Source organism: Populus trichocarpa, chromosome 13, assembly GCF_000002775.5.
Source record: "Populus trichocarpa isolate Nisqually-1 chromosome 13, P.trichocarpa_v4.1, whole genome shotgun sequence".
NCBI lineage: Eukaryota > Viridiplantae > Streptophyta > Magnoliopsida > Malpighiales > Salicaceae > Populus > Populus trichocarpa.
In genome coordinates, this window is record NC_037297.2 from 11659037 (window position 1) to 11685750 (window position 26714).

Here is a 26714-nt window from a genome sequence, read left to right on the forward strand (position 1 = left end):
AGCGACGGCTACACAGTGTGAAGCAGTTTCTAATATCAAGTAATAGATTTGTATGAAAAAACTGAAGTGCTTACATATTAATCATTGCAAAAGAAAGGAGTGCCTTACACAATTCCCAAGGGATTTGCAATATGTAGCTATTCCTCAACAACATTGTAACATAACTCTGGCCTTTTACAAAACAAAAATTTCCCATATTCGTCAAATCTTTCATGAAAATCCTCCCACAAAGAATTGGATAAGTAAAACGCAACACATGAAGCTCACTTGGATGACATGGTCTTAAATCCAAGATGTATTAGTATAGCTACAGTAGTAAAAACGCTGACAATTAATCCTCCTAGGAGTGCCCTATCCACAACACCCCACTCCTCCGGAGCTCCTTTGGCCCATTCTTGCTTTTTCTGGGATCCCGACGCAATACCATTCTCCACCATTTTCTGTGCCTGATTTTTCCGCTTTCTTAGTAACCATCCAATGAGATTTCTTCTATTTTGATCTTCTCGAAGCACTTCATTCTGCAAAACATCACTTTGTTCTATAGTACTCTGTCCTCCACAGCTCTCTGGTCCACAAGCACAAGGTTCTGACTCTCCGGAACATGCACAGCTGTCACATGGGTCGGAACAGGGAGAACATTTTTCCTCGCTGAGCATTTTCTCGACGGACTTGGATTTCTGATTTATTTGGTTGAGAGTCTCAATCACTTCTCCAAAAACTGACCACCTTCCAACGGAGGTTATCTTAACAATAGCTGAAGTACCCAGCATGCTTTCTTGAGCAACTATGAGCACCTGCACGTATGCTTTTGTGTGGCCAACCTTGGGAAATGAAAGAACTAATCAGAAAATGAAAATAGGAGGCTGAATCATAAGCTAATAAAGTTCTCCATTCAATTCAAAAAAAGAAAGGAAAACAAAAGGAAGCAAGTTCTCCATTTGAACTAAGCTAGGAAAGGAAGGAAGTGAGGGTGGGGGGGGGCTCTCAAATTTAAAGAGAAGCGAGCAGAACATACGAAACATATCAGAAAAACATTTAACATGCAATCCTAGTAACCTTTCCATGACGCCTTAGAACCAGAGTGTTTCATTTAGATGCTTTCATCTTACCAAGTGAATTCCATCAGCGGCGATATCTGTTATCCATATTCTTTCCACTCTGCCCTCCATTCCATTGTAAGGAGTGAAAGCTTCAAACACAGAAGTCAATTCACGGCTTCTTTGCTTCACTATGTTACTTGGAACCTTCTTCATCCTTGCAGCAGGTGTCCCTGAAATCAGAAAGCAGATTTAAGATAGAAAATAACCACAAAGTCGATGCAATTACACACAAAGTCCATTATGGCACGGGTACCACATAAATTTTCACAATACACTCACAGTGAACAGGACATACTAGATGTCAAAGTGAAATAACAGAGAGACGAGCTTTCATAACAGAAAATGCTGTTTTTCATAACACAGCAGTCGCTCACGATACAAAAAGAAATAAATGCTGTTTTTCTTCCATGAAATATACAACTTTTCCCAATTGCCACTCATTGTACATTTGATGAAACCAAAAGAAAAGAATAAAAAAACAAGTACACTGAGCAGCACCAGGCTAAAACATAATTAGAAGGGTAATGATAAAATCTAAGCAAAAGGTGAAGTCATCAACAGCATACCTGGTCTAGGATAGAACTGCGAGATATGAACTTGAGCAAACTTGTACGCTTTAATAAGGTTGACTGTTTGAGAAAAATCTTTATCTGTTTCACCTGCAAAACCCAAGAAAAGTCTGTCATGTCAAGGACTATCCAGCTAAAACACCAAATACTTTTTATAGAGGGTGTTGTAAATGAATACAAACTCCTGACAAGGTCTTGGATCTTCCAACTGTTTTTTATCTCTCTATCACCAGTAAATAATTCCTCCAAGTAATGTCAAAACCACTCGTAAATAATCTGAAATAAGAATTGGGGTCCTTCATATCCAATATCATCGATACCCTCAATAATCAAATTTCTGCTTCAATTGTTCCTGAGTTATTCTGGAAAAATAACCAAAATAACAAAAAGAAAAGGAAAAAGAAAGCCTAGCTTCCACAATACTCCCAATGCCCTTGCCCTCATAAATTCCATGAGTCAACAATGTTTAACTTTGACCTACTCTTTTTAATTGAATTTTTTTGACAAAAAATTTTCAAAAATTAAATTTTAGAAACTTTACAGTTAATATTTTATTGCAATCTTTTTGTTAAAGATCAACTAATATAAAATTGAAAAGAAAAAAAAACTAATCAAAGTTATATTGACTTTGAAAGGTTAGAAAGAGTCAATTGTTACCGAACCGATGGAGTACCAAAAATTCTAGTGACATATATGATTTCACAATCTAGAAATTACAAATGTCATATCAGGATAATTCACTTGAGCAATTTCACTTGAAAGGGGCCAATAACTTCTATGTCATACTGTTCTAGAAATATACAATTAGCAAAGTGAGACTTAAATAAAAGTATGCAAAAAGGACCTAGAAGTGGAAATTGAGTTGCAAACTAACCAGGGAATCCACATATTATATCGGTAGCAATCTGCATCCCTGGAACTAGCTCAGTCAAGGTATCAACCACAGTCCTGAATTCATTCACAGTGTATTCTCGATTCATTGCCTGTCAACAAGAACAGTTATATCAACATAAGGGCTCTTATACAATGATATTCTCTAGTAGCTACCCTTACATAAATTATAGAATTACAGCTGGAATGACTGTTACAGGGTAGGTAGAAGCTACTAGCAGCACTAAAAAGAAAAGATTAGCAATATTGGGACTTACAGTCAAAATGGCATCACTACCAGACTGCACTGGCACGTGAAGAAAGGAGTATACACATGGATGGCGCAGAACTTCTGCTATCTCTTTCAGGTGCTCCAGAATAAAAGGTGGATTTGTCATCCCAATTCGAAGCATTGTGCTTCCATCAGAAGGAAGTTCAGCAACAATAGCATTCAATAAAATTGGAAGATTAACCCCAATGTCACGACCTGTAAGATTTCAAGAAATTCAATCTGTTCAACACCTTGTATTGTGAAGAACTAGTACAATTAACATCTCAACTTATTTATTTTTCTAAGCATGATAGATTTTTTCACGAGTCATGGAACAAAACTCCGTCTGCAGAGCAGCAATATTCTATTTCACTGGATGATATGAACATGGTAAATTTTATAATTATTTATCCTTATTAGTAAGCAGTAGATCTATTTCTCACTTATTATTTCTCTAGTTTAAGGATTAGAAATGTAAATGATCAGCAGCATCTTCAAACAGTAACATGGCAAAAAAGAGCAATGGTTGCTAATAGACCATTGAATGATGTGTAGCAAAATCATTTTAATAAAAAGTCCTGTAGAAACAAGATTTCTAAATAGAAAAAATTTCAGATCATCAACATACACAATAATAGAAACATCAAAATATTACCATAAGCTCCTGTATCTTCACTACTCAACCATATTTCCTTTACTCCATCATCTATAACTGTTTTTACACGCCCTGCCTGCAGATGGAATTTTAATAATAAAACCAAAAAAAATTCAAACAGCAGCAATATGTATCAGTTGTCCATGTCATGAACTTACAAGGCTATCGACAGTGTAGCTCCCTAAATGCCCACGGGCATGCTTTGTCTTGCAATAAGTACAGGCCCCCAAACACCCAACATTAATGGGAAGAATCTCAACAAATTTGTTCTTTCGCACCTGTCATGAGAAATAGAGCTGCTCATTAAAAAAAAAACCAACGTTAAAGAACCTCATTGAAGAAAATGTAAAATTTGCACCTTGGGGAGGTCAAGTGCTGGCAATGTCTTGCGGTTCAAAAGCCGCACTTCATGACCTTTTAAAGTCTCCTCTACAACTTCAACTACACGATCTATTTGCTGGACTCCAACTATACTGACTCCTTCTAATTCTTTCACGTTCCGACTTCCTTGAGGCACACACCCAGCCACCACAAGTGGTTTTTTTGCACTTTTACCCTTTGATATTAGAGTGTCCATGGCAGATTGACTTGGTGATTTTACAGTGCATCTGCATTAGGAAATATGAATCATTTGATACTCCAGTAATAAGAAGAAGTTGAATGAACAAATAGTGTTTTTCTTTATGCTAGAAAAAGGGTAGGATTCATACTGGCAAAGGAACACAGAACAGAGTACCTATAACTATTCAGCACTATGATAGCCCTGACAGACTGAGGGCATGAATTCTACCCCAGATCTCTACAGGCATATCCAGATAGCTAGTAACTTAGCCAATTTGAGACTTTATTTAAAAATTTGATAATAAATGTGTGAAAAAGATGAAATGAGAACAGCAAAGACAAAATTTGAAGTTCCACATCTGTCAATGCATAGACATTCAAAACTATTACAATTAGTCTATCAAACAATTACTTGTGGGCATCATCAATCACCAACCATGGAACAATATAACAGTACAAGAAACATATAGTCCACCTGATTGCAGCACAGTTCAATCATTCTCATAAAAATTAATAGATAATATGGGACAAATGAAGAACTCACGTATTGATCAGCCACAGGTCTGCCTCCTCAGGACTATCACTTAATGAATAACCAAATGATGAAAGTTGTCCGGCCATATATTCACTATCACTCTGCCACCATTATCAACTGTGAGAAAACTAATTAACAAGAACTAAAAAGGAGTTCACACTAGCAAATTCTGATACACAAAAACTGCTGGGGAATGGTTATATGCATAGCCAACAAAGAAGTGCTTAACTTATAGTTCAAGCTCAATAATCCATAATGCTAAGACAAGCCGGTATTTTTTACAGTATAACTACTAAAACACTTTATTTATGACTTAATTGCCATAAGATTACAATCGCAACAGCACCTGGTACTGCCTTTCATAGCAAAACACAGCAAAGCTTCACCTTTCCCATGGTAAATAGTTTCAGATCCGACCTTCATTAATCATAGCAAACTAGTAACTTATAGATCAAAACAAAATCCACCAAAACAGATTGAAAACTTTAGTTCTTCACAAATTGGAAGTTCAGTTTAATATCCCAAAATAAAAAATCTTGGTATCCATAAAAATTGCTCTCGATATTTCCAACAGAATTCTTCATGCAACAACCCCCCAACCCAAAACCAAGATAAGGTCCTAACTACTGGAAATTAAGCATCCGCCAAATCCGTGTAATATATCTCTTGTAAAGCATCAATAAACCACTTCATAAAATCTAAATGGAAAAGATTAAAGAATTCGAAAGAAAACCATAAAACTTGCCTGGTTATGGGAGCATCCAAAAGTCTTGATATATATTGTCTGGACCAAGACAACATTTTTTTTAAGGAAAAAAAAAACATAATAAGACCAACACATACTCATAGAAAAAATATAATGAACATGCATAAATTTAAACACAGAGAGAAAGGACCTGAGTGCCAGGAATCTTGGAAGAGATAGGGGTTTCAGAAAGTTGCTTGGCATGCAGTTTCGGCTTATTCTTGTTCTTCTTGAGGTTTACTCCAACTGCGTTCAGTGGCAACCTGAATCCAGGAGGAGACCCACTTCCATTACCAACCAGCAAATCTTCAATGTCTTCCATTTCTTTGATTGATTGTTTCCTCTCACCTGGAAAACTGCAGCAGCAGTGGCTTAGCGAGAGGTTTATGTCAGAGAGAAAGAGAGTAAAACTGGTTTATCAAATTTGGGCCCGGGTTGACCCGGAGTCATACCAGATTGGTTTATTAAGGCCTATTTTGAATGTAATTTTAAATTTAAGAGTATATTTGAGAGAGTAATTTTAAATTTAAGAGTATATTTGAGAGAGTGGTTGTAATTGTTTTTTAAAGTATTTTTATTTTAAAATGTATTAAAATAATATTTTTTATTTTTTAAAAATTATTTTTGAAATCAGTATATCAAAACAATCTAAAATATAAAAAAATATTAATTTTTTTTTTAAAATAAAAAATTTAATTTTTTTAAAAACACGAGGTAACTCATGTTTTCTAAACGCTCTCAAACCCAAACCAGCAAATTTACATTTCTTTCTTGCCCAAATTTGGCCCTAAAAAACATTGGCCGAATGTTTTTGTTGTCCAAAAAAAAATTAAGACTTTTTGTTGAATGTGGTTAAGTATTTGATATTTAGAATTTCAAAAATGCTATACAAATTTTGATAATTCATAATTAAAATATTTAGTTTTTTCTAAGTATAGAATAATCAAAATTTATCTAAAATAAAATTTATGAATATAAGGCTAAATTACAGCCGATATATAATATGTTTATGTCACAAGAGCTTTTAAAATACTTATTGTTATTGTCATAATCCATTATTTACCACCGTTTTAATAAGAAAACTTCAAAAAAAAAAAATTGTGAGTGAAATGATAGAAAAGTAAAAAAAATAGGGACCAAAATAAATATGAGAGTTTGAGCTTCCTTCTGATTATTAGAGATATAACCACTAAAGCAATTACTTTTTTTTTTCTTCTAAGTTGTGATATAATAACCTCGATCCCCCTTTTTTCTCCGCCACTCACATAACCATTTATGATAGCAGCAACTATAACAACAACCTATAAAACCTTAACTAGGAAAAAGAAGTAAAAAAACTTGAAACTTCTCATGTGATGTTCTCTTTTTTCTGGTAAAAGTAGACTTGATAGCCAATACATAAAGGAAGAAGAGAAGAAGGTACACCTAATCCAACAAGTCATGCTCTCCAACCCTTATCAATGTATGGATCCATGTGTCACTAGTAGCGACATCTCATGATTCTTACATGATATTATCCATTTTGTTTCCAGTGTTTTTTGAAAGACATTCGTAGCCTTTAAAGGTCTTTTTTAAACCCTTAATACATTGAATTATCTATTTCGATTATTTTTTAACTTGTTATTGGTTTTTGAATTATGATGAATTTGTTTTTGATTTGATTGATCTATGAATTTGTTCTTGTTGTTTTTACTTGGATTGTCAATTGATTTATGTTTTTCATAACTCAAAATTGGTCTAAGATTTGTAAATGCTATTCAGGCTTCTTCTCAGATATTGCATTAAGAATAAATGATTTTGTATTGCAAATATTAATGTAGTGTATATATTTTTATATTTTTACTTCTTGTATGATTTGCATTTTTCTCGTAACTCAAAGTTGAACTAGTAATTGTAAATCATAATTATATTTTTTCTTTTATGTCACATTAAAGGTAAGCAACTATGTATGTGAATGTTGATTTTTGTGTTCATGCCTATCTTAACTTGAAAATGATAAACTTTCTTATCACTCAAAATTGGCTAGCGGATTGTAAATCCTAATTAGACTTTTCCTCATATGTCGCATTAAGGGTAAACAAGTTGATTCTACATCCATAATCCTATTTTCATGTTTTTGACTTTTGATAGGATAAGTATACTTAGGCTAGATCAATATGATTCCATATAAACCCATTAAGAGTGAGTAACGACATCAGGCCCACTTCAATTGTAACCAAAGAAAACGAACCAAAGCTTAATTGATTATTACCATCCTTCCAGGTCCAATGTTTACATTCTAAAAGTGAGGATTAAGTCTTGTTGCCAAGCTCAAATCCTAAATCATTGTCTTATAATTAGTAGTCTTTTACCACAAATGCATATACTAGTTTAGGTAAATTTTAACAAGAGTATAATAAGTACTTTTATTATTAAAAACAAGCATAATATAACTTACTTAGCTTAGGTATGGGTATACCCATCTTGAGGTCTTGCTAAGCTAGTATACCTTATTATTACTCATAGTTCCCTCCATTCTTTTATCAAAAGGACTTTCTCCTTATGGTATTTTTTATTAGTTCATTTTGCCTATTGACAAAACTAAAAAATCAAGGGATTGAAGGCCCCTCTTCAATGCTATTGATTAAGGTATAACACTATCTAAATACTCTGACCAAAGGCTCCTCGTTCCAAAATCCTTAATGATTTTTCAAGTGAGAATAAAATAATCCATCTATTGGGATGAATTTGAGAAGGACTAAGATTGTAGTATCTCAGAACATCCCTTACAAATCCCTATAAAGAAAACGAGTATCCAAACTCATATAGACATATAGGGGTTGTAATTATAATATTACCCCCATCATATTTGCTGGTGACTTGAGAGATACAGTCACCAACTTCAGGGACGACCATAGTATAATCTTCTAGCTGACTAACATTGGTCCCAAGTCACTAAACTCTATGTGTTGTCCACAAGAGTCCTAGGCAGTCTTAATTGTCTCCTTAGGTTTGAAACCTCTCGAGGAACATCCTCATCTCTTCTTTTAGCAGAAGAAAGTTGGGCACCATCCCTCTCATATCTAAGACCAATTCTTATGATCAGAGATCTTCGATGAGTGGCTTCAGTTTCAAGCCTGAAATTGATATCACATTCAGGAGATATATTTCCTTTTCCTTTTTTAGAAGTCATAATGGTAGAAGGAAGAAAAGATTAAATAAGGTTTTATAAAAGCACAAGGAAAAAAGATTTGGTTTACCTAGTCAATAAATTCCTTTTTGCTGTTAAATTGCTCTTTTTTTTTTTGTAAAATATTGGAAATAACTAAGTCAAGAAATCTTGGAGAAAAGGTTTAAGAAAAGTACAAGAAGATGGAAAGATAGGAATGCAAGAAATATGACAACTCATCTGTAACCCTAGAAAGACCAAAAGCCTGCAATATTTAGTGTGCGTCATCGAGTGGTCTTTCCAAAATCCCTTTTCTTTTATCTAGAAATCTTTTTAGATCTATAAAGTCCTATTGTCTCTTTCCAAAGAAAGACAAGATGTCTATTGACTGATTGTTTCCCTCAAAATCTCTTAAGCCTTTAATACAAGATTACGCATTAAAGTCTTTGAGGGGGGGGGCAACTGATGAGTTAAATTTTGTTAAAGATTTCTATGAATAAAAATATTCTTAAATAAAATGGATTTGACAAACATGCCAGACCCAAAGTATTTGAGTTTGATAGTTAACCAAACGCAAGGTAACGTGGGTTTGACGAATATGCTAGACCCAAAGTACTTGGGTTTGACATTCACCCAAGCCATAAATAAATGTGGGTCTAACGAGCATGTCAGGCCCAAAGAACTTGGACTTGGCCGTCAACCAAGTGCAAGGAAACGTGAATTTGGTGAGTATAGCAAACTCAAAGAATTTAGACTCGACAATCAACAAAGTGCAATGAAACGTGGGTCTGAAGAACATGCCAGACCCAAAGAACTTGGACTTGCTAGTCAACCAAGTCCAAGGAAACATGGGTCTGACGAACATGTCAGACCCAAAGAACTTGGACATTACCAAATCTTAAGGCTATATGCCTAATCCTGAATGATCCTCTAAAATATAAGTATTCAATACATGATAAACCGTCATGCCTATCCATTTAAAATAATCATTCATATTTAGGTAATGATTTTCCTATACTTATAAGTGCATACAAGGTCTCTTAAGGGACCTACCATGCTTACTATCTCATTAATATATATATATATATATATATATATATATATATATATATATATAAGAGATATTTGCCTCTCATTAATATCACCGAAAGCAAATGACTTTCTAGTCTTTCTCTTCTCTGAAAACAACAAGGTTTAGGGGGTATAAATACCTTCTGAACCATCTAGGTAAAGGGTTCATAACTTTTTATCTTTTAAGATAAAGATACATAGATTTCAGAGCATTAATTAACTTACGATTCAAAAACAAACATATTTATTCCTTGAATTTAAGACTTTTTAAAATCATTTATTGTCTTAAGTTATTTAATACATTTCTCATAAATATACTGACTTTATTATCAGGGAGTGTCTTTTAAGTCCCCTTATTGGAACTATTTTTGTAGGTATTCAAGCTTTTACTATAAGCCTGGAATTCCTTAGATTATGAAAAAGAAATTCAAGCACTTGAATATATTAATTAACCATTATCTCAAATACTAAATAATTTTTTAATTATATATTTTGAATTTTAAAACATCATCATGGATGATCTATGTTTATTTTTCAAAGAACAAAGGGTTCTTGTTAATGCTATTGCCACTTGCTTTTTTAGCAAAGCCTGTGCGATTTTGCCTCATTAAGAAAATAATTTTTCCTAGTTTATTTAAGCAAAGTCGGCTAGGTTGCTTGAAATTATTTTGCTCTTTGTTTCATGTAGAAGTTATCATTTTTGGTTCAGTTTTTATCTATAAAAACAATTAAATAATTTTTTTTTCAAAAAAATTTAAACCAAAACTGAACCGAAACCGGTTCAAACCGACCAATTTTGGTTAAGTTTGGTTCGGTTTTTAATGTCAAGAACTGAAAAACTGAAACGGATTTCCATTTGCATTTGGAACTTATTATGAAAAAAATCAAGAAATAGGTAAATAAAACAAACAATGCTCCTGCTAGAAGTGGTGGGCCTTTTAGGACATTGGAATTCTGACAATTTTTCTAAAGAACTTATACAGAAGTTAAATTAAAAGGATTGTTAAGAATTTATGCAAATCTTTGTAAACAGATGGAGAAATCGTTCCCAAAGCAAGAGAGAAAAAGGGGATCAAAATTTTTCATTGAAGTTCATCATTCCATTAATGGATTACGGACTACAAGACTTTTAAAATAAGATGTAACATTAATAACAAAGTCTATAAAAAAAATATTTTAAATACAAAATTTTCAAGTAACAAAATTCTTTTAAAAACTCTCAGGTCTCTTTTATACACATTTAAAATCTACAAAAAATAAAATTTTATTGGATCAAATTTAAACATTTCATAAGAATTCTTCAACAATATTTTATTTTTCAAGATAAGCTTTTTAAGAAAAGAAGCTTTCAAGCCTTGTTTATCTACGTTTGAAGTCTACAAAGAATGAAATTATGTTAGATTAAGCCTAAGTTGTCACAGCCCAGCCCAACCTGCCAGATATCGTCCGTTTTGGGCCTTACCGTCATTATAGATTTGTTCTTGGTAGCCACGCATGATCCCAAAACGCGTCTGACAAGTCAACAACCAGCACTACTAATAAAGCTAGCTACCAAATCCTCACCCACCGATGTGGGATCTCTTAGATCTCAGAGATAGATGTAGGTATACTTTGACTTTGAAAAGTCTTTGTCGTTGATCAACTCGACGGCTTGGAGAGGCTTATATGAGCATGCTCACCTTAAAACACATTTTGAAGCCATGCGTGACTGTTAGGGGTGAGCAAAAAAACCGATAAACCGATTAAACCGAGAAAACCAAAAAAAAATAACCGAAAAAACGGAACCGAAAAAAAACAGAATTAACCGATTAAAAAATCACAAAAAAATTCCGGTTCGATTCGGTTTCTAAAGTCTGAAACCGATTGAACCGAACTGAACCGGTTCAACCAACCAGCACTTAAAAAAAAACAAGTATAAATATGACGTTTTCTAACCCTAAAGTAACATTCAGCCCCCCCCACCCCCCTCCCTTTGCTCTCTGCATATCTCTCCCCTCTCTCTGCATCTTTTCTCTTTGATTTTTCTCTCCTCCCTTTACTCTCTGCAACCTAAAGTTACAGGCTTACTCTCTTTCCGGACCTACTCATCGAAAGATGCCCAAGCTCTTTGATAGAAGAAGCTTCAAATGCGCAGTTAGGATAAAAGGTTGTTTGCAAGAATAGGCTCTGGGACTTTATCAAAGGTAATGATTGGACAAAGAGAAGTCTGCGGCCTCTGGTTTGACAACACAGTGAGATCTGTAATCATGCTTGTACAATGTTGATGTTAGAAAAGTAGTGGTCATGGGCTTGGCTCCTCTAGGTTGTGCTCCCCACTACTTGTGGCTACACAATAGCAGAAATAAATGGAGATGATGAGAAAAATTGTAGGGATTTTTTTGGGAATGTGAATAAATTTTGTTTGCAACTGGAATAATTTCGGTTTGAACCGGTTTGGAAGGGAAAAAAACCAAACCGAACCGAACCAAAATTAATCGGTTTGAACCGGTTTTCGGTTCGGTTCAAAAACTAAAAAAAATTTCGGTTTGATTGTTTATTTTGGTCCAAAACCGGACCGAACCGAAAATGCTCAGCCCTAGTGGCTGTCAAGAACAAATTCGCGAGGCACGTGGGCCAAAACGGACAATATCTTGCTAGTGGGGTGGGGTGTTACATTGGCCTGATACCAAACTGTAACACCCCATTCCATTAGTAAGATATTGTTCGCTTTGGCCCACGAGCCTCACGGATTTGTTCTTGGCAACCACGCATGACCCCAAATTGCGTATTACTAGTTAAGGTGAGCATGCTTATATAAGGCCCTCTCTCAAGTCCTCACCCGTCGATGTGGGATATTACAATCCACCCTTCTTAAGGAGCTCAACGTCCTCGTCGGCACCACCGAACAACCAGTGAGCCGGGCTTTGATACCAAACTGTACACCCCACCCCACTAGTAAGATATTGTCCGTTTTGGCCTATGAGCCTCACATATTTGTTTTTGGCAGCCACGCATGACCCCAAAACACGTCTGACAAGTCAACAACCAACACTACTAATAAGGTCAGCTACCAAATCCTAACCCACCGATGTGGGATCTTACATAAGCGACCCATAAAAGTTCTTCAACAACACTTTGAAGACAAATTAAAGGTACTCTTCAAACCATCAAATCTCGCTATGCAATACATGTATAAATTCGTGTTTTTACGAAGCACAAATGTTGGTTTGATTTCATAAATAAATCAAGGAAGAATCATATGATTTTTTTTTTGTATGAATATTTTAAATAGAGATTATACTTAGTCATATAATTTAATAAAATAAAATATTTTAACACGTGTGCATATTTTAATTTCATGTGCTTAAAATTATGTCTACAACAACCTATAAGGGAGAACTAAAGCAAATTCTAATCTATTTATATAATAAAATTTTAAGTTTTAAAATAATATATAGATAACCTAGCTATGTTTAAAAATAATTCTTTAATCAAATAGTAATAGTAATTTGTTTAATCTTGATATTTTTTTTATTATCAATTAAAAAACAACCTCATATATTCTACATGGAAGCATTAGAATAAAAAACAAATACCTAGAAACTCTAAAAAAAAAAAATTCATAGAACTTAGCAAGATTTAATGTGTGTTTCTTAAAACTCAATTTGGCCTATATATATATAATTGTTTTTTTCCTATATATTTTCATAGGGATAATTGATAGCTTTAGGAGTTGTCTTTGTGGTTAAGGAGGCTTGCCTTTTTAGGTTTGTTCTCTTCCTAACTTTTCAGACCATTCAAATGTTATTGTCAAATAAAAATAATAGGGTTGATCCATTGATTTTCTGTTCCTTATACATGCTCTAATCAACATAATAATTTATTAGTTATTTTCTTTTATATGTGGGCCAATCAAAATAAATTTAACATTTTTTTTTAACAAATGTTTAGTTATCTAGACATTTAACATTTTAAAACTATATCATTTAATATGTGCACTAATAAAGATGACTTGATTAATAAAGATAATTTATCATAATATATATAAAGCAATCTAGTAAAATTTTCAGTTAAGTTATTGCAATTTTCAGTAATATATGAGGGAATTCAAAAATAAAAAGCAAGCACAGAAAGGAAACCAATCGGACTGATAAAGGCCAGGGAAGCAATGAAGAATCAACTGTCTATCAATGCTGGATTATTATTTGATTTTACACCATTGTGTTTTTGTTTTTATTTAGCAAGCAGTTGGCTTTCTTGTCTTGCGAAAGGGATCATTAGATTTTGGAAAATGCTGGATCGTCTTTTATGATATAGAATGAAAAACAGGAAACTTTTGAAACAAAAAGGAAGGAAATGAAACAATGTTTTCACCAAAAGTCTGTGTTATTAAAATGAGAAAGGTTCTGACAGGTCCTAACCCTGAAACATCATTGGAAACTCACAATGGGGGCAAAAGAGAGGTTCCGACCGGTCCGAACTCAGGAGCTTCTCCTTCAACTTCCTCAAAAGCGGTCCTTGATCCCCCCTGATATCTTTTCAAAACACACTCACGGAATAAATCTGATCAAGAGCTTATATATATATATATATAAAGAAATTTATAATATGTTTCTACATCCAAAACAAAAATTATAGTTATATTACCAAGATCTTCCATTCATTCGTATAGCAAGATGAGGTTGATGTGCCCCGGATGATCTGAGCTCCATAGTTATCCGAAGATTTATAACTTCACATTTTATCATTGAACAAGAGCAACACGTGCTAATTAAACATATTTCAAGCACACCTGAAAACTGTCTATAGGAACGGCAAACTAAAACAAAGATTGCCAACTCATCATGTCATCAAAAGCATACATAAAGAGAAGAAAATCCCAACTAAGATTCTGGTCTTCCGAGTCAGAATAAGATCTTCATCTGAGTTTTTGCTGGATTCACATCATTATAGGCCTTATACTTTCATAAGCTTAATTTCTGTGGTCTTGTCAGGTACCGTAGGCATGGGTTTGCTCTGGCAATAACAGGCATGAAATGAAGGATGTCCACCTTCATTCAAACACAGTGACTAATAGTATTTGTAAATGCCATTTTGCACTAGGGAAAGAGCAATTGCATTCTCTGAGATATGTACTGACAAGGGAGAGTTTTAATGGACAAACGCAACAGTGACTTTGCAGTCGATTGAAGTTTCCTCTCAAGAGAATGTACATGTTAAGGCTACATATACAAAGATGAGTTTCTTGCCCCAATCAAGATAGCATTCTTTTACCATTTGCATATTTTAACAAACGACTATATACTTTGCTTCTTTTTGGTTTTTCTGTATAAACAATTATTTACCTTTTTTCTGAGAACAAGAAACTTTTGTGTGCTCACAACAGTCATATCACGCATGCAAAGGCAGAGACTTTAGACCTTTGCTGTCTTCTCTTCCCCAATAATCCATCTTGTCAACCAACTTGGATCTGTGGCGAAGGACTTGCATGACTGTGGTAAAATTCCAAGATCAGCACCAATGCGTTCGTAATCCATGAGGGCAGCTTCCATCTCTGCTTCAACACCAGAATCATCTACAAAATCGATTGTGCTCATGCGTAGAGCATTGGCATAGTGTTTCTCCTTATCCAGATCATGCTCAAAGGGTTCCATAGCTGGCTCCTGTTAACACAAATACTGTTCATTAAAAGGTGTCCAGTTCACTAGAAAATAAAGACCCTTTATATATATATATATATATATATATATATATATATATATTCATCAGGTTGCAAATGCAATTTCCACCGGTAGTACTCGTGAAAAAAGAAGCCTAGCCTGTCCTATTTGCCAAGTACTCTCAAGCGTGCTTCATCAAAGAGCTTATAAATCAATTTACCTGGCATAATTCAGTATAATGTTTATATATCTCACTGCTTTCATCTGGATCACCTAGTAGTAGGGTACCACCATAACAACCGCTGGCTTCATCAACTGAGGTCATTGTAAGGTACCTTGAAACCAAAAAACAACTTGACACTTGTCAAATCATTTGAGTTGCCACAAACTAAAGGGAAATTAAACAAAAAGAGGGTACAAATCATAGAAATTGCAGCTTCCCGATTAGCATGCATTTTCTATTCAATGACTATAGTTGCTGAATGGGTTAACATTCTTAATCAAGGAACATTATTCAAGAATTTATGCAGGTGTTTAGACTCTTGCTTCAATCATAAGCCATTAATAGAGCTAAACTTTGACTCATATCAAGCCAACTTGGGAAGCATTGCATTGCAGGAAATAAGGTCACGAGCAAGGTGGTCTCTCTGAGAAATGGGGAGACAATATATAAAAGTACCTTCGGAAGATATCCTCTTCATTGTTATCACCAACAGAAGAAAGCAAATTTAATTCCGAGTAACCATCAACATCAATCTCTTTACAAGATGCTCCATTTTCAATTTCACTTTTAACAGCCTTGGAGGCACTTCCACTCTCTTCATACTTTTTCTGGCCAAAGAGCCAATTTGGGGTTTTGAGCTGTATTTCACTGCAAAAAAAACACATGTTCAGTGAATATAGATAGCATTTGCAAAAGATAACGAGTACTACATCTTCCAGACTTTATGCCCCAAGCAACCCATTTCAGAGCAGGCAAGAGGCCAGTGCCAATCAAAATTACAACTAGAAATATGAAAGAACTTTATGATCTATAGACCATTTTTAGAATTTTCTCTAACACAAATACACTTGGGGTCTGAGGGATAAAGACTTAAATCAGCATAAACAACATCAGTTTGTTACTTTCTCCAATTCCAAGCTAAGCATAACACTGAAAAATCCTCAATTTGCTTTCTTTGTTTTGTATGCTTTTGAAATTCAGTATCCCTCAATAAATCCTGATATTCCTTTCTCTCTTCACATTTTCAAATCATTTTATGTCCCAGTACCAAACCTGCCAAGGGGTAGACAGGAGAAAACAAACCAATAAACCATGAAGGAAATGCAAACAGCTATGTTTTCACTACTCTAAAAGGGCCAAGGGAAACAAGCAGAAAGATTCCCGTCTAATGCAGTATAGGCAGTGCTGGAATAAAGAAATACATAAAATTTGTAACTGTAATGTGAGGCACAGCATATCCTGGATAGTTTGAAGGATCAGAAACACTTACAACTGATGATTTTAGAAAGCTGAACCACGCACAAAAAAATGTGTGCACATCAGGGCAAGAGCAGATGTGTGCCCACAAATGCACGCAGCAGAGAGAAAAATGACATAATCAGGCTGTAAGTTACAGCTCCAGTTAAGGGAAAACTTACACTGCATCAGGAGCCACACCTGAATTTCCTGTACTGCCACCTGGTCTGTGATCAGGTTCTCTACAGAGTCTTACATTCTTTATAGCACTACATGTCCGGTCAATCAATTTATCAAATGATGTCAACTTCATTCTTGAAAAGTCCTCCCTGAAAGCTGGAATAGGGGCAAGAGTTATTCCAACTCCTACAGGCTTAGCATTGGTTTCTGAATTGCTGGAAAAGTAAGAAGCAGTAAAATAATCAGAAGTTGATAAAATAGACCCTTCTGGTTGAGTATGCATATATGTGCTGAATTTGAACAAAACCAACACTGATTTTTTTAATTTACCAATTATCTGGAAAGGGGGGATCTACTTCTCCTCTCGCACTCCCATAGACATGAAGATAGTAGTCTGAATCCAACTCCCAAAGAGGAGATTTCCCTTCCTGTGGTTGGAAGTAACCAAGAAATCTGGAAAGCAGCAGACATTGTAATTTGAGAACACACTTAAGGAAAGAAAGCTATTGTGCATGTATAATGCACGGCAAAATAGTATTAATCACAAAAAATCTAAGCAAAATATTTATGATCATATACAAATATAACCAATATCAAAGTATTACTTCGCTAATAAAACATGGAATATAGATCTTGCTTTTTGTGTTAGATTTTTGGTTAAATGTAACAACCTATTAGTGGTTTCTGTATTCCAAGAATTCAGTCAATTTTTTCGCTTTAATGTGTTAGATTTATTTCTCTTAGCCCCACGTATGAAATATTTAACTTATTAAAACTAGAGTCCACAACTACAAAATAACAAGTATTAAGAATAGAAGCTATTCCAAAGAGGAAACATTTCAAATAGAATATGATTCATATTTGCAGGCAAAACACCAATTACTAAACAATAAAAATAAAATAAAAAAATTAAGTGTGTTTGAGCAATAAAAAACATAATGAAGTACTTTTTGTTATCTTTACATAAGTTTACATGCCCACTTACCATATAGTCTCCATAATCAAGTACTAGTGATAACACCTTGAAATAAAAAATAGCGTTATATTTAAAAAGCATCTATTCTCAGGCACTGAAAATTCACCTTGTTTGCTTAGCTATAAAGAAAGTAACCATGCACTCAAATCAAGTAGAAAGCATGATGGAAAGATCTAATACAGATTTATTGCATCTTGCTTTTCACCATCGGTGTATGTATTGCTGTAGTATCGCTTGATAGACTTAATAAACTCCCTAGATTGAGTTGTAGCTTTCCACTTTCCCTGCCTCTCAGGGAACACCTAAAACAAAAGATCGGGTTTTGATATGATGACCGCAGTTATGAGAAAATTAAATCATAAAAAAACTTAAGTTATTCAAGAGAAAACATACAGTGTTATGAGCAGCAGAGCCACCATATTGCTGGGCAAGAGCATCCCCCATGCTTCGATACATATCCATAAGAGCAGAAGCAATGGTACTATCAGGATCAACTTTGGGCATGTCTGTCAGACCCATTACAAGAAGTTGGCGTCCAAAAGCCGCTAGACCATAAGCATACTGGGCAACATTTGTACGATCCAAGCAGTCAATGCAGTTGGTACGTAGAACTCCACTTTGAAAACTTGGTCCTTCAGCACCAACCTTGTCTTGTTTTTTCAATTGACTAGAATCACTCTCCCTATCCCGATTAATCATAGAATTTAAATTTTCATTATTACTTCCAATCCTTGCAAGATCTCCTGAACTAGCTCTTAGATGTCTAAGAGAAGCATCCCTGTAGAGAATAAAATCAACTAAATACAAAATCCAGTCTACCTATTTTCGTTTCTGTCAAGGCAAACAGCCTTGACAGAAAAAAGATGGCCAAACATTATGCTTTTCTGCAACAGAGAGACTAAATTACAAAATGGGAAGAAGACGTCACTGGATTGCAGAACTTACAAGCACAAAAAGAAAGCTTTCTACTTTCAAGGCTTCTTAATGTCCAAGGTTACCATGCTTATAATTGGTTATAGTACTTTTTTTTACAAATGTAATGGACATATATTTAACTGCCATTGTTTGTAATCATTATAAATAATGAAAATCCCACAATCCACCACAGTACATGATCTTAAAGTATGACATTATAATGATAAAGCTGCTTCAAAATCTTCATATTGTGCACTAATCGTGAAGTTTAATGACCTTCAATTACTTATCCGCAACATGGCTTATCCCACCTTGAATGTTTCTTGTTTTTTTTTTCTTTTTTTGGGCAACAAATTCCTCCTAATCCTTCATAAGCCAAGGTTTGCGAATACTTTTCAAAAACCAAAATAAAAGGGGAAAGATGGATGACCCAGCATCTCAACAAAAAGGAATATCAAGCATTGGCAAATTAGGATTGAAGGTTACATGAGGACTTCTAATCATAAAGTATCATGAAAGTTTTAAGTAATTAAATAAATTCAACTAAAGAAACTGGAATACCTTCCGGTGCTTGTTCGACTAAGGTGGTCGGCTCTCCTCTTAACTGTGTTAGGTTTACCACTATAGTAAAAACCAGTCAAATCAAGTGCTTGACTTGCCACAGCACCTAAAACAGCCAAAACATTGGAAGACTTGCTTTGGAAACAGCAATAAAAAAAAATCAGTTCAAGGTGGTTATTAATTATAAAATAGCAGTTGATGTGAAAAGAAACAGATGTCTACCTCTTCGCAAACTTGTGAAAGTCCCAATGGATAAACTGAAGTTGTTTTTCTTCCGGGAGAATTGTGTTCAGATACCCAGCTGCACTGGCAAACTCACGCCTTAGCATCATTTCTCTAGGCCTTTTTTCAACAGTCTGCATTTGAGCATTTAAATGAATTCAGGATGACATGAACATTAGAAAAGACTTCCAATATGTGGTAAGCATGTTTGATAGAAGAAAACTTCTAAAATTAGATAAAGCACTGAAAGTTTAAACAAGAGAATGTCACAGATAAATAAATTTGTCCATGTGTGAAAGCTGAACATTAATTTTGACAAGGCTTACTATAATTCATAATTATCCCAGAAACTAAAACAGATCTGGAAATGGTTTCCATAACTTCAAGATCCTCCATAAACTGACACTTCCTAGGGAGAAAGTGAGAGCCAGTTAACAAGGACATGCCACGTTCATCTGCTTTATCCAAGAGTGAGAGAAGTATGATGGAAAGACAATATATTTTAAAAGGATTATTTAAACAGACACGTCATTGCATTCTCCTCTGAAATATTAACGCTGAAATCAATAAGCTTTTGCTAATTTTGATATATAATGAAGTGTGGAAATAAGCACTCACCATTTTAATATATATTTCCAGTTCAGGAATGAAATAACAAACTTGGGTCACCATTTCTTAATGCCCTTGTTGGTATAGATAAAACATGAAGAAAATGCAAGACAGCCATTTAATGACATTCTAGTTGATAAAGCTGCATTTCTTTAAAGTCCTGTAAGGAACAATCAGAAATACTATAAAAACACGCACACTTATATAAACGAAACTGCCAGGGGCAACTAAATATTATAAAAACAAGAAAACGAACTCTAATCCCATGCATTCCTTTGTAAATTAAATCAAGTGCAATAATTATTCAATTGTGTAAAGTAAGATAATGCAAGATCTATACAACAACCTGTTAACAGACTCTAAAAAAAGCCTTGAATATATTAAGCACAAAAATGAATTTGAAAACAACCTTTATCAAATTAAGCACTATTATGGGATTGCCGTATCTCTTCACCAAGTCTTCAAAATGCAATTTCGTCGCCTGGTAGGTAGGATCGTACTTTTGCACTGATATAGATTGGGAACTAAATATCAGAAGTCTTCTTTATATGAAGATAAATGCTAATTGATCTACATCACTGCAATACCCAACAATAAACTAATCAAATGTGTTGACTCAATGGCCTTACAGATTATATCAGGTTTAGGACTTAATTGTGAAGCTTCTTGTGACCAGAAAAGAGGAATCGAACCACGCATCTGCACAACAGAACTCATTTTCCCCTTGCAACATCCAGCATCTTCATCAAGGACAATTTGCTCAGTTTCAACGTCATTTGCAACTCTTCCCATATCATTAACCCCTCTTTTCAAGTAACTGCACTCAATTAACATAAAGTTATTACAAAAGGTTTGTCTTAAATTTCAAAATAGATTTTACAGTGTTTCAGCACACTCCTCTGAAATAAGTAGATATAACTTCAAAGAAAATGAGGACACAAAACAAATGAAAATCTCTGGTTTCCCACAGGCCATCACAATCATTCAAATAATACCCATCACAATGTAATGGCAGACTACATTAACACAGACCACAATATCGAGATTATAATACGGATAATGTCAAGAGAATATCAGTCTCATTATTCGATCTCTACACTTAAAACATAAGAAGACAAATGAAGCAAAATTGTCAAAATCGAATCAGCAAACCCAGTCAAATACTGGCTGAGCCAGGTGTTTGGACTGCCAACCTGACCAACCCGGACCAATTTTAAAAGGTTGACCATGAACGAATAAAGGCGACCAATTGTAACAGGTTCACCAGGAACTTATAAGGGTGGCAGCCAAATTAATCTGTCAAGACAATTACACTTGGTGGTTTTTTAATTCCTCTGCCCATGTGTCTGTTGAAAGGGAGGGCTCATCCATTTTATTAAGGAGGTAACTTCTTTTAGAATTGTTTTTAAATGATGTGAGACTTAGTTATTTTCTGGAGCATATACATCCTCAAAAATAGATAAACAATAGAATACATAACTTGCAATTATTATCCTCAACCATTCCCTAGGTTCCATCAATGATACTTAACATAATTAGTGGTTTAAGAGTGGTTTGTACTGAAATTAAGAATGAGAGAGAGAGATCTACCAATCTAGGATTATCAAGATAGAGTGGTTCACATGCACAAAATAAACATTACACGCATTTGTAGGGGAGATGTCAACTTGTCACACTTGTTAGCTGCAGTTCCCATCTGTCTTGTGAAGAATTTCGCTATTTATTTATTTGAGAGGTGGAGGCACGACTAACCAAGGAATTGTCTTAGAGAGAGAGAGAGAGAGAAGCGCTAACCAACCAATCATTTTTCAGTCAAGAACCCAAACAAGCAATTTCAATCCCTAATATCAAAGGAAAAAGAGACCATTAGCCTTCACTCTGTCGCATATCTCCTAAACTGACCACATCAAAATCAACTTCAACACAATCCGAAGGCAGCTTCTTTTTGGTAATTAGATACTTTCCCCAACATAGCTCATTGTAAACTTATGAACCAGTAAATTATAAACACACGTATCTCTAAATGTACACCAACAACAATAGAAACTAAGCCTCAATCCCCAACTCGTTGGGATCTCTCTGAATATGCTCTCAATAAAATTACAAACAGGATCCTCTAATTTTGGGACCACTGTCAGTTTAATTCCTGGCTTTTAAATTTCAGCAGTCAGATCCCCCATGATTATTTTATGTTCAATCCAAATAGATCGTCAAGATGTTGAAATATTAACATAAGAACAATACACACACAGACAAACATATATATTGTCTACTTCCCACACGCATGGACTTGTGAGTGTGTGTGTGTGTGTGTGAGAGAGAGAGAGAGAGAGAGAGAGAGCCACAATAAAAGCTTGGAAGCCTCTGGGCAGAATCCAGTGACATAAACCCATTTATTATGCTAGTAAAACATGAGACTTCAAGATGCAACTGAGCCTTACACATAGACAAACTTGTTCAAACCAAAACATACCGGGTACCGGCAAAATGTCGAGAGCGTCTGGAAACCAGTGAAACACTGAAGCCTCTCCCAAAGATTGACAACCTGATCTGTCATGATTAAGTATAGTAGAATTGGTTGAATTGCTTAATACGCATTACACTCAACAAAAATAAATTCATAAGCTATTATCAAGAAATCACATTGGATGAATGTATTTCTACAAGATAACTATGTATTTAGAAACAAAACCCAAATTATCAAGATATGTGTCCTACTTCCAAAAATCAAAATCATATGAGGTAAAGCAGCAAGGGATATAGCAGACCTGATAACTCAGATTCAACCACAGAAACAAAGTTGTTATTTTATCTTAAAAGAAACAAATTATAAAATTTGTCATTTGGGCTAGAGTTCTTCAAAAAGTATGTCCCAAGCATTCTCCAAATCTTCCAAAATTTACCGAAATTCATACTCCATTTCCATTAAGTACTAGTAATGCTTGCCCAGCACAAACTACATTACATCTAAAATTATATTTGAACCATGGCCAAATTGTTTCTTAATATAGTGGATATCAAACAAATAATCAGCAAGAATATGGTAAAGATGTGTGCATATTTGTCATTTGTGCTACATTTCTTCACAAATTATATTCCAAGCATCTCCAAATCTTCCAAAATTTACCCCTTTCTATTAAGTAACAGTGATGTTTCCAATTTTAGCCAGAAAGAATTACATAACGTCTGAAAATGGTTTTGAACCATGGTAAAAAATTTTCTTGAAATACAGAATATCAAACCAAATTAATTGACAAGCATATAATAATGTTGTGTGCATGGTTGAAAGAAGTACAACTTAAGAGAAAACACAAAAATAGAGCAATAGCATGTTAAAAAATAAATTATCTCAAAAAAGCATCTACAGGATTACAACAAGGATATATTGATGCATAAAATTTGTGTAAAATATTTAGCGTGACACATGATCATTGACAGATTAATTAGAGATACAACATATAAAAAGAATTGCATACCTGCTTAAAATTTCCATGCACTAATGCTATTGTCCAAATAGTATTACCACATCTAGACCGTATAGCTTGTGTTAGATATGCATTCCACACGAATATGTTATCATATGGCATCCTATCTCCACCAATTGACATCACATTCTTTTGCAAGCTTTGCATCACAGGATATGTATAGCTAAAGAAAAAATCTTTAGTCAAATCTACACTAGATAATAGCTTTTTGTACCTGCATTTGTGGCAACAGATAGAAGAACTATTCAGAAACTAAAAATCAGACTCATGCTAGACAAGGGATGAAACAGTACTAGATAAGACTGAAAGGAAATACATCAAAGCTTCAAAAGCATATAATGAAAAACAGGTTTTATGCTCTTGAAGTAGATTGTGTTTACTCTTATGCCCTTCCTTTTCCTTTTAATAAAATTCTTCATCCTCTTTATTTCCATCTCTAAGAACATTCATATTTTATGTTGTTTTAACTAGGGGTGAGTAAAAAAACTGACAAACCGATTAAACCAAGAAAACCGGAAAAACAATAACCGAAAAAACCGAACCATGAAAAAAACCGATTAAACCGATCAGAATATTTTTTTAAAAAAATTCGGTTCGGTTCGGTTTCATAAGCTTAAAATAAAAAAACCAAACCGAACCGGTTTAGTTAAGAAATAAACCAAACCGAACCGAAAAGAACCCATTAGAAAGTCCAAAAAAAGCCCAAAAAACAATACAATTTTCAGTTTTTAATATAAAATAATCAAACCAAACCGAAATCGAACTGAATCGAATCAAACCGAACCGAAACCAGTCGGTTGGGTTTCGGTTTTTAATTTAAAATAACTTAACCGAACCGAAACCGGTCGGTTGGAATCGGTTTCGGTTCGGTTTTGGTTTTTTTTATATATATTTTACAAAATTTCAGTTTGGTTGTTTTTATAGGTAAAAACCGAACCGAACCGAACCGAAAATGATCACTCCTAGTTTTAACATATATACATGCATCCATGCATACATACATATACATACATATAGAAGCCCAAAAGCACTGCTCTCAGTCAAACAAATAATTTAAAATGATATGCATGTCAATATTCTCTCAACTAAAGATTTTTTTCCCTGTTGATAAAAGAAGAAATAATTTAAAATGAAACAAGAAAGATATAACTACGAAGGCCGCACACCATTTGTGCTCTGTATTCACTAGATAGTAATAAATAAGGAAATGGAATGCATGTTTGTGTTTTCTTTTGGGGGATTTCTTGTTCTCCTACTCACTTCTTTTCCTCCTTGAATGTTATCAAGTGCTTTGAGAATTGCAAATTGATTATTATTGATCAGGGATTCTCTTGTACATTTCCCACATGCAAGGTTAGAAATATCTTCGGCAATTTCAAGGCTATTTTATTCCTCTAAACAAGTATTCTACTACATGATCTCTCACTTTTCCGGCCATAAACACCATGCTTGCTCGTTAGGATAAAGAAAACAGGAACCATTTTTCATTCATAAGAAACATTAAAGATTGATGCTACGGGAGGAGAGAAAGGGAGTCTACGTACTAAGAAGTATAAAGTAATACAAACTAGCACTTTTCACTACTGATTTGGATAAATTGTCCTTATAAGATTCTCTCAGATTTCACATTAAATTAGCACTTCCCAAATTGAATTGGACAATGAGTCTTAAAAAGCTTCTATAATAATTTTTTTTTTTGTAATTTTAAAATACATGCCTAATAAGTTCTTCATTTCAAGCTAGAAATTGAATTGTTTGAGTCATGCCAAAAGGCATCTTTTCTTAATGATAATGGCAACAATGTCCAACAAATTACCCACATAATGTTGTCTATGAGCTTAAAAATTCTGCAATCATGTAAAAAGCCACCAGTAAAGCTGGTTTTATCATTAGTCACTGATATCATCTGAAGCGTGAACGTGAAATAAGAATTTATTTCCATAAAAACTGTTTTACCTTTCTGGTGAAGTAGGACAGGAGAAGCTGCAAATAAGGGTGATAATTACCACATAACACACACACAAACAAATGGGCGGATGGGGTGGAGTAAGTGAATACCTTATCTCAGCTTTAGAATGAGCCAAATCAGTTTGAACTGATACATGCGGAATGGTAATCAATTGGCTCTCGTCTATGCCATATATCACATGACCACAAATAAATCCTATTTGCCGCCGCTTTGTTACTAGAATCAAATAATAAGACTCCAGAAACTTAATGCAACCTTAAAAAAAACACCAAAAGAACAAAACAAGTAAAACCACTGTCACAAAGAAGTCCACGCATCAAAAACATAAAAATACACAGACAAGAATTGGTCAACCAACACTAACCTGCAATCCCATAAGCCTTCACTACAAAGTTTAGTCCCCCAGTGGCACGATTCCCTTCAGCTATTCGCTGAAGCAAGTTGTTTATTTCTTGTGGAGAATAAACAACTAGATCTTCACTAATATTGAGATCAGACGGCTCTGATCGATCAATCTTCAATACCCGAAACAATTTCCTCTTCCTGTCACTCCCGACTAGATAAAATCTCTGATTAAGAAAAATAAAAAATATTTTTATTAGTTATGTTTTAATTTCTTCCGAAAACAATGAAATTCTTAATTAAACTAAAGATTCAAGAAATTTAAATATCAACCATCAATCAATTCAAATCAATTGAAACCGCCATTACACGAAACCCTAAATACTAAAAATCTCAAAAATTCTACCGTTTTCTAATTTAATCTTCAAATTCCAAAATCCAAGCACAAATTTCAAATCAAAAGAGATAAAAGAATGATTCAATTTTGTTACTTGTCTAGTCTCGTAGAGTCTAAATTTCTCGAGCGAGTAAGAATTGGGGTCGTTGGAAGGTTGGAAATTGGCGGAAGAATCGACGTAAGGAGGGAGTTTCGATTTCGAATTATCCGATTTCGCCATGGAAATGGCGGAGGGGTAGTTTAAGAGTTTAAGAAATGGACACGGCTGACTTGCTAAATCGCCATGGAGGTGTTTGTTTTGAGCTTAGCAGTTAGAGGAGGGGAGAGTGGGAATTCGGAAACGATAAAAGAAGGGTTCGTTTATGGCAAGTCTCCAAAATCTATTTATAGCTATCTTAAAAACGGAACACTGGTCAAAAACCTAATTTTTTTATT

At 34.4% G+C, this 26714-nt stretch overlaps 2 protein-coding genes across 6 annotated transcripts; both read right to left on the reverse strand.

Annotated features, from left to right (window-relative positions):
* Positions 1-47: 47 nt before the first annotated feature.
* On the reverse strand, positions 48-5744 carry LOC18104409 (uncharacterized). The gene is made up of 11 exons (XM_024583853.2): positions 5458-5744; positions 5307-5345; positions 4571-4662; positions 3824-4073; positions 3624-3743; positions 3466-3541; positions 2818-3026; positions 2544-2652; positions 1667-1759; positions 1110-1270; positions 48-821 (listed from the first exon to the last, which is right to left on the reverse strand). Exons 1-11 carry the CDS (start codon positions 5626-5628, stop codon positions 264-266), a joined length of 1878 nt encoding a protein of 625 aa, XP_024439621.2. The 5' UTR covers positions 5629-5744; the 3' UTR covers positions 48-263.
* Positions 5745-13871: 8127 nt separating this feature from the next.
* Positions 13872-26645, reverse strand: LOC18104410 (phosphatidylinositol-3-phosphatase SAC1). Of its 5 annotated transcripts, none has more exons than XR_008057112.1 (18): positions 26374-26645; positions 25905-26109; positions 25630-25795; positions 23563-23785; positions 22560-22636; positions 20716-20903; positions 20496-20593; positions 19478-19611; positions 19256-19390; positions 18173-18557; positions 17960-18081; positions 17134-17256; positions 16806-17018; positions 15844-16035; positions 15385-15499; positions 14850-15167; positions 14152-14555; positions 13872-14032 (listed from the first exon to the last, which is right to left on the reverse strand). XR_008057112.1 is itself a non-coding variant. In XM_024583756.2 (16 exons), the coding sequence occupies exons 1-16, from the start codon at positions 26497-26499 to the stop codon at positions 14919-14921; spliced, it is 2751 nt and encodes a 916-aa protein (XP_024439524.2). In that variant the 5' UTR covers positions 26500-26645; the 3' UTR covers positions 14654-14918. The 5 variants fall into 5 exon arrangements, 1 of the variants encoding a protein (XP_024439524.2); XR_008057110.1 differs by having other exon boundaries at positions 13872-14039; XR_008057111.1 differs by having other exon boundaries at positions 13872-14520.
* Between the last annotated feature and the right edge of the window lie 69 nt (positions 26646-26714).